Genomic DNA, 8,918 nt, shown 5'->3' with positions numbered 1-8,918 from the left:
GGGGCTCATGTTTAGGATTGTTGATTTGGCCCTAAATTAGACACGAGTTGGTTAAATGTTAGTACACCACGCTAAATAACCATCTACACGTAAACTGTATTTCAATACGTTGATCTTTAAAACAATTCCCCCATTATGTATTCCAGTTTATATACAATACACTGATTTTAATAGGAGTTAAGTCACAAGCAATGGGAATTCCTCTCTTCCTCGTATTAATTGTTAATCAACACACTCAGTTTATCTGTCTGACAGATATATTACATTCTAGAGGGAAAGTGGTTGTTTTTCTAGCTCCTCAATATGAGATGCATGTGACCTTTTCACTGCGGTAATTGTTGTGTGTTTCTGTCCCGTGAATCCACAGCGAACGAGGCAACCAGGACGCTGCTCTTGGAGAGGCAGAAGGAATACAAGATGGCAGCTCTGAGAGCCAAGAAGCAGGGAGACGTGGAGCAAGCTCGGCTTTACTTCAAGACCAGCAAGGTGAATGGAAAGACAACAAACCTCCTGTGCAGAAATTTGTATCAGCAGTGTTGTTTTGCATGAATTTTAATATTCTGAAAATGTTTTTCTCAGTTGTGTGCCAGCGTTTTATAAATAATGTGTAACCTGATAAAGTCCTTTTAGAATCTGGACTTCTTTGTTTTTGAAATTTCAAGATAAAAATTCAAATTATCTTTATTTATTTTGAGCTTTTGGCAAGCATCCTGTATCAGCAGGTAAAATCTCTCTCGTCCTTTCCTAATAATTAAATAACATGTATAGTTGCTGGGTTACACTTGTCTATAAAGTCAAACGACTTCCTTCATTCTCTCCGTTACGTTTTCTGTACCTTTTATATCGCTGCAAGCTAAATGCACATAATGGAGCCTTGTTTCTGCTGGAACTGGAAGCGGCATTCAAAGTATTTTGCTAAGCAGAGCAAGTTTCTGCTGTAGGAATGTAGCAGCAGCTGCTTTGTGACAATCGACTGTTTGACACACATTGTTTTTTAACAGGATTATTGCAAAATAAAACTCATATTTTCCTTGTTCTTGTTCAGAGTTATGGTCCTCCTGTACTTTTAACTTATATCAACATTTTATATAAGTTTATATACCAGACATCAGTCATGAAACTAACCCAAATTACATGTTTTGTATGTCTTAGAAATATTTATTTTTTAATATTTATAGTCAAACATACAGTTACAGTCGTTGTCTGTGCAGTCTGTTGTCTGAGCCTGTTGCTGCATATTCTGGCTGCAGGATTTCTCTCTGAAGTATGTGAAACATGGCAACAATTTGGAAGTGAACAAAGACCATTATTATGTCTGACAGAGTTTGGGTTTTTTGGTATTTTTTGGCGCAGAGGTTCGATGCAGTGATTGAGGCGTTGGAGAAAGGACAAGCAGTCGACCTGAGTGGCCTTCCTCCATCTCCCGGACAGGGTAAGGAACGATGGTATTAAAGTGTTTTTATGTTAGTATAGTATAGCTCTTTTAAAAACAGAAGTTATAAGGTGATACACAGAAGGACTATTGTGGGAAATATAAGATACAGAAGAGAATAAGGACAAATAAGTGTATAAAACACAATAAATCCAATTCAAATTCCAAGAAACATCCAAGAATAAATGGGTTTTAAGATTATTTAAAAAAAAAGTATTGTAGCAAGATAAAAAAAAACCAGGAGCAACAGCAGAACAATAAACATTTTAAATGTTTGAAAGCCCGGATTATATATATATAATAATATATAGTACATAAATTATTCTAGAAATCCAACAGTGGTCACGAGGATCTTTCAGGAAAGGAAATGTAGATGAGGAAATATATAACCAAAGGTTCCAGAAATATCTTCTGCAGAGTCAATAAAGCCTGTTGTACCTGCTTCTGTATGTTTTAAATAATCTTGTGTGTTTAGGTTCAGTGAAGGAAACGTCCCCGGGGCAAAAAACAGAGGTCACCCAACCGGTTGCAGCAGCTCCAGGTGATAATAATATCAACTTTCATTAACGATATGTATTTGCTTGTATTGTTGTGGTGACGTTTGTTTTTGTGAAGTCGTGCAGTTCTGTTTCCGATTACCCTCCTACTTCTCTTATCTGTATTTATCATCAACCAGCTAATGTCAGCTTCAGGGTTAACACAAGAGGTGAGTTCAAAGAGAAGAAAACACACTGCTGGTGTTGTGCACAGAACGCCCACAGAGGCTGTTTGTAATAAAAACAACAATACGTTCACCAAAAGTTTACACGGCTGATAATAGATGGTAATGAGTGAACAGAACTAGTTTTAATTCAGTCAAACATCTCTGTGGTTATATTCAACAATCACAGGTTCAGTTTATTTTGGCAAATAAACAAAATAAGCTGAACTTTGGTCCAGACTGAAATCTCTCAACAGCTACTGGGTGCATTACCATGAATATTGTGACAGATATTCAGTCTCTAGAGGAGAAATTAAACGCTGTTGCCTCACCCCCCTCAGCCTCTGACCCCCCATCAGCCCCCGCAGCTCCCAAAGACGTGCTGGAGGCTCTCGAGCAGAGATGGGCCAAGTATGTGGAGGCGTCCAATCAGGCCAAAGCCAGTGGGGACGACCGCAAGGCCCGAATGCACGACCGCATCGCCAAGGTACGAGGAGAGACTCTCCTCATGATGTCTGTGTTTACTTTTTACAGAACTCTTCTACTAAAACTGTGTTAGTCTTTATACACGATTATCTCTCAGTTACTGGTGTAATAAATACAACAAAGCTGGCACATCAGTATAAAATTCAGCTGTGAAACAAGTTACAAAAAGTGGAAAATATTCATTTAGTATAACAGTGTTTAAAAAAACTTTATTTTAAGGTAACAAAAACACAAGATTCTTATTTTCAGGTGATTATACACCAATGAAAACATATTTATGCATATTATATTCCACATCTAACAGTAGAGCCTAAATGTTACACACTGGACCTTTAAAGACACAATGAAAGACATTTGTGTCTTTAGTATATGGGTATGAATAAAGTAAACTAAGAATGGACAAAACAACAACTCAGAAATATTATACTTCGAGCACTTTACAGCAACAAATCTCTCCTCTTTTTACCCCCATTACATTAGCATTAGCTCTGCTGTGTACAGTGATTTACCCTCTCTTCTCCTGCAGCAATACCAGAGCGCCATCCGAGCTCACAAAGCAGGAAAAGCAGTAAACTTTGAGGAGCTGCCGGTTCCCCCTGGTGAGATTCTTTTATGACTCATGTTTTTAAGTTGAGGGTAATTTCCGAGTTACATTTAGCTCCGTAAAATTGGATTTGTGCTGCTGGTCCTGTATTCCCGAGGTGTTAACTGTGTGCTGTCAGTGAGTCTCTGTAGCGGCGCCACAAGACGTGTTTTTGTCCTTTTTGACCAAAACAGTAAATCTAGATCGCAGCGTCAGAATGAGAACTTTTACATCTTTCAGGTTTTCCTCCGATCCCGGGCCAGAAGGCGACAGGAGCCGAGCAGGGCTTCGTCGCTGCTCTGGTGGCAGCTGATAAACTTACCTCCACCGATGCTACCGAAATAGCAGATGAAGAAGAAGATGAAGAGAAGGAAGAGGAGGTGGGTTATCATCAGTATGTTATAATTTATTTTAGAAGTTGTTGTTTTTTTTGTGGATAAATTGTTGATATTTGTTTTGTGTTTAGTCTAAGCCGGCTGTTCCACAGAAGCCCACGTTAAACGCTGGTCAAGGAAGGAAAAGGACTCCGTCAGCGTCACCTGACAGAACAGCAGCCAGGGACGGACTCTCACCAACAGGTCGGTCCAAAAAGGAAGTAACACGTCCTCCAAATACACTCCGAGACACACGTTCAACCTCTGGTGTGACCGAGATAGAGAGAGAAGATTTTTTAAATAAACCGTTTGTCTCTGTAGCAGCGAACATCAACAGGAAGTCACACAGAGACAAAAATTAACAAAACACTGCACAGAAATGAGAATACACACCAGTACTAATTAGAGCTGATACAATTAGCTGATTGATTAGTTGATCAACAACAATCTGCAACTATTAACTATAAATGTTTAATTGTTGCAGTAATTTTTCAAGAAGAAAATTCTAAATATTCTCTTAGCTTTTCAAAAGTGACAGTTTATTATCATATATGACAGTAAATTGTATATTTTAAGGTTGTTAAATTGAAGGTGTTACTGAGCCTCTGGTTTACTTGTACAGGACCTCATCCAGTTATAGAAGTAATCATGTTTTATGTATAAGAATTGAGAATGGTTGAGGTTCGTCCTTCTTACAATTTTAAGAACTCAGTTTATAGTAATTCAAGTTTTATTGTTTCTGTTTCACATTTGCGCACATATTCGATATCGCCTTGTATTTGTATATATTTTGTGCCTTTTTACTACTGTTTCAACGTGTCTTTGCTGTTGATGTGACATTCACTTTGATTTGTACAGCACTATGGTCAACTCTGGTTGTTTCAAACGTTCTATATTAATAAACTTGATTGAATGTGTAGCTTTAACTTTTATTACCTAATTAATTTGCTTTACATCTGCTTGTTTACAATTGTTTTACTTGGTATTTCCTCTCTTTCTTCGTCCTCCAGCGGTTCAGCAGCTGGAGTTCCTGGAGGGCAGGAAGAAGCAGTACATGAAGGCGGCTCTGCAGGCGAAGCAGAAGAACGACATGGAGCAGGCCAAGGTTTTCCTCCGCGCCGCCAAGGGCTTCGACCCGATAATCGAAGCAGCACGCAGCGGCAAAACTGTGGACATCAGCACGGTGAGCAGATCTTCTCTGCTACTGGCAGTCAAGTGAAGACTTTTGGGGTTATAAATGGGCCTTAATCAGTCAGTGGAAATTGATTTGGATGAGAGTAGGGGGTGATTATGATTATTTGTTACATTGTTTTTTTGCTTGTTTTTGTTCAAGTAATTAAAAAATGTTAGAAAAATGAGCTCAGATGTGACTCAGTTGGAAGAAAAATATCTCACAGTTTGATTAATTGAGCTGCGTTTATTCTTCTGTTGAAGAAACCGCCTGTTTCCTGTGTGTGGGAAATTGTCTCAGTTTTTTTTTTTTCTCTCACTAAAATAACTCTTTTATGGTGTGTCAGTGCAACCAAGAGCAGTGACTTAAAAAATGTCATATTCAGAGATAAAACGAGGCAAAACAAAACATGCATTAGGATTTTTAATTCATCAGTAATTAAAAGCGGGAAGAGCTTTCTAAACCTGAAACCACAGTCAGTTATGTCACTGAATTGGTACTAAATAATAACCAACCACTCTCTCTCTGTCCTGTACCTGCAGGTGCCGTCGCCCCCTGGTGACGAAGACGAGGACTTCATCCTGGTTCATCATAGTGACGTGCAGATCTCAGAGAAAGCAGAGCAGGTTTACACACAGCTGGCAAAGATCCTCAAAGAGCAGTATGAGGTAAAACTGCAGGAAGAGGACGGAAAAATATCCACGATTACAGATTATTACGATGTGTCCACCGTTAATCAAGATAATTATTTTAAAATACCTGAGAAGAAAAGTATGTTAGTATTTATTTTCCAACCACAGCTCGTGTTTGAAATTGGATTAACTTATATTTCTCAGCAGAATTTGGAAGCTTGAACATTTTTCTAAAATAAAAATTCAAATGATGTGAAGTTTATAAAAGTTAAATTAGGTCGAGCTGTTAAATAACATTGATGTTTGTCATCTTCATGGGTTAATAAAAACATTATTTATATATACAAAATTAGGAATTTCAGCTTATCGATTGCACAGTGATAAGATATTTATTACCACTTTTAACATTTTTGTCATCCAAGTAAACTTCTTCAATGTTTAAGTCCCAGATCCCCCAGAAGAAACTCTAATCCGTCTCGTTGCTCCACACACGTTGTTCTGTTCTTGTTGTGAAGACAAACATTTTCCTTGAGATCTCTGAGATTTCTTTCCTCCTTTCAGAAATGTATGACTCACTCCAAGCAATTCACACACCTGGGGAACGTCTCCGAGACAACAAAGTAAGCAGTGAACAGTTTTTAAGTTTACATACAAACTCCAAACTCCGTTATAACACCGGAGAAAGTACATCTATTTGGATTAAATTGGATTATATCTAGAAGAGTTCAAAGTGATGTTATCAGATGTTTTGTCAGACAAACCCACAAGTTCTCAGTTAATACTCAGACAACACTAAAACAACTCATTCATTTCTTTTCGATGTAGAGTTGTCTCACTTTGTCTCCGCCTTTTGTGTGTGTGTTTGTATGTGTGTGTGTTTGTGTGTGTGTGTGTGTGTGTGTGTGTGCTGCAGGTTTGAGAAGATGGCGGACAGTTGTAAGAAGAGTCTGGAGGTGCTGAAGCTGGCGCAGTCGAGAGGTCTGCCTCCTCCTAAACATCACTTTGAGGAGAGGTCGTTTCACACCGTCAGGTGGGCGCTTTACTTTAGATCGCTGGTTCTAAAACTGTAGTACGTGTACCGCTGGTGGGACGCCAGCCGCCTCCAGTGGTACGTAGAGGAACTTCTGAAATATTTTTTTAAGAATAAAATAAAGTAATTTAAAAACACAATACTGACTAATACATATATTAAATTATAATATCACTGAAATGTAATTTAAAAGAATAAATAATAACTTCCTGTTTTCTTTTTCTTTTTAATATTAGTCTGCTACGTACTCATGTTCATGCACATACACGTGCATACGTCCATAATTAGCTACGAGATAAAATGTGATGGTAAGATAGTAAGTGGAGGAAAAATAAATGGTTCAGAAACAGGAACTATTAGGAAGAGATGTGTGGACCAGACGTACGACGTTTTTCACCAGTTAGCTCTGGTTCTTGAACCGATTACACTCAATATCAGTCAACAATAAATAATCTTATTATTAGGAATAAACCTGCCTCCTGTGTGAGCTGTCGTTAGATGAATAAGTCGGCATATGATCCTGTTGTTGTTGATATTTTACACGTGGTGTAATGAGTTTGAGAAACGCTGATTAAACTGAAAAATGTTCTCAAGTCCTGACAAGTTCTGATTCATGTTATAAAGGTATTGAATGTTTAAAAATATCCACTCCCTGGCCATTTTATATGAGGTACAATTTAATACAATCCAATACAACAGATCTGCTACAAATTCTACATTTAAGAAGATTATAATGCTCAGTGTTTTTTTACCTTCTCTGACTGCTGTTAATTCAGCTTTATGTTTATTATTGAGGTTATAATTAGTGCTGTTGTTGTACCGGGCTGCGTTAAATGTCACCTCTGATGTTCTCCTTCACCCTTCTTGTTATTTCTTGCTGAAGCACTTTAACTTTATTTGTACTTAAAGTAGATGCCAAGGCAGTAAAACTCTGTATTTTCTTTCTTCTTTCGCTCCCTTTCAGGATATTTCCGGAGCTGAGCAGCACTGACATGGTTGTCATTATTGTCAAAGGGATGAATCTTCCAGCTCCTAGTGGTAAAAACAAAAAGCTTCACCTATCAGTCCTTTATAGACACTGTACGGTTGGTTCACATGAAACTGTTCTGAAAACAGAAAAGTGGTGTTTTATACCTTCAGTTCAATTAAAGAAGCCTTAAAATTATGTTTTTTCACTGTTTCTGGTGGAAATTTTAACATTGAATCTTCATTTTGTATTTTTCTTTTTGTGTTTGTTGTTGTTTTCAGTTTGAAGTAAAACTCTCTTAAATTGAGTTGCCATGATGATTATTAACTTTGCTTCGTGACAAACTTTCTCCTTCAGGAATCCAAACAAACGATCTGGATGCCTACGTAAAGTTTGACTTCCCCTACCCGAGCGCGGTAAGAGACTTCAGCTCGTTTCCATTCTCTCAGTCAACCACGTGCTCGCTGTGACGGTTCGTACGGCCGACTTTTCTCCTGAAACTGTTTGTTCTTCCCGTTTTTGTTGCCACCAGGAGCAGCCGCAGAAACACAAAACGGCTGTCATCAAGAACACTAACTCGCCAGGTGGGACATGACCATCGCTGTCTGTTTGTGTCAACAGCGTGGATGTGTGTAGATTTTATTTTCAGAATATTTTACCACATCGTTTATTAGGCACTGAAGGTATCGACTGTCCTTTGTTAACATCTCTTCAGATTGTCTGAAGATTAAACCCTCAGTACATCAGAGGTGACAGAAGTGCACACATTCTTCACTCAAGTAGAATTACAGATACTGAAAATATTATACTTACTCCCGTAATAATAAAACTATAATTTACATGTTTTCAGGTAGAAAAATACAAAAACAAACTGTATTTATTGGTTATTCATTTGTCTGAAACACTTTTTATTTAACGTCTCAGAACGCTGCACCTCTTCATCCTTAATCTCTTCTTCTCTCCAGAATATAACCAGAGCTTCACCCTGTCAATCAACCGTAACCACCGCGGCTTCAGGAGGGTGGTGGCGTCTAAAGGCATCAAGCTGGAGCTGCTGCACAAAGGGTGAGTCACCGACCTCCGACGGAGCTGCTCACGCTGCAGGGAAACCTCCTCACTTACTGCAACAACTGTATGACACTTTAGTGATGGGGTGGGTTTTTTTAGGGGAGTTTGTGGCTTCAGTAGAAGTCGAAGCTTCTTAAAATGCATCAATAAAGAATCGTTTCTGTTCAGCACGTTGTTACCACGTGACAACAGTGTAACTCTGACAGAACAACATCAATACAGCTGAGAATTAATCCACAGTGAGTTCATATTGTAATGATTATCATGTCTCAATATTCATGTTACAATATTTGCTAAAATTCTCATTTGTAGTTTTACAAAAACATATTTGGGTCCAATTTATTTATTTGTTACCCTTCATATTAAAAACTGTTGGTAAATAATCACTATTAACGGATTTTCAATCGCGTTTGAAGTTGCTGCCAGTTCATTGTTGTATTTGAGTGAAAAGAAAGGAGTGAAAAACACAATATAT

At 38.1% G+C, this 8,918-nt stretch overlaps 1 protein-coding gene across 2 annotated transcripts in view; it reads left to right on the top strand.

Annotated features, from left to right (window-relative positions):
• cc2d1b (coiled-coil and C2 domain containing 1B) overlaps positions 1-8,918 on the top strand; it is a gene marked incomplete at its 5' end in the record, with an annotated part of 12,888 nt that overhangs the window by 3,366 nt on the left and 604 nt on the right. For both annotated transcript variants that reach the window (XM_035670020.1, XM_035670019.1), the window contains 15 exon segments: positions 368-486; positions 1,354-1,432; positions 1,908-1,973; positions 2,474-2,619; positions 3,145-3,217; positions 3,442-3,581; positions 3,668-3,779; positions 4,586-4,758; positions 5,289-5,414; positions 5,940-5,998; positions 6,292-6,408; positions 7,373-7,446; positions 7,733-7,791; positions 7,908-7,959; positions 8,341-8,440. In XM_035670020.1, the coding sequence (XP_035525913.1) occupies positions 368-486; positions 1,354-1,432; positions 1,908-1,973; positions 2,474-2,619; positions 3,145-3,217; positions 3,442-3,581; positions 3,668-3,779; positions 4,586-4,758; positions 5,289-5,414; positions 5,940-5,998; positions 6,292-6,408; positions 7,373-7,446; positions 7,733-7,791; positions 7,908-7,959; positions 8,341-8,440 (1,495 nt within the window).

Source organism: Morone saxatilis, unplaced genomic scaffold (assembly GCF_004916995.1).
Source record: "Morone saxatilis isolate NCDOM2014 unplaced genomic scaffold, NCSU_SB_2.0 Contig23, whole genome shotgun sequence".
Classification (NCBI taxonomy): domain Eukaryota; kingdom Metazoa; phylum Chordata; class Actinopteri; family Moronidae; genus Morone; species Morone saxatilis.
Note: the sequence above shows the minus strand (reverse complement) of the source record. Positions and strands in the feature narration are given on the sequence as shown.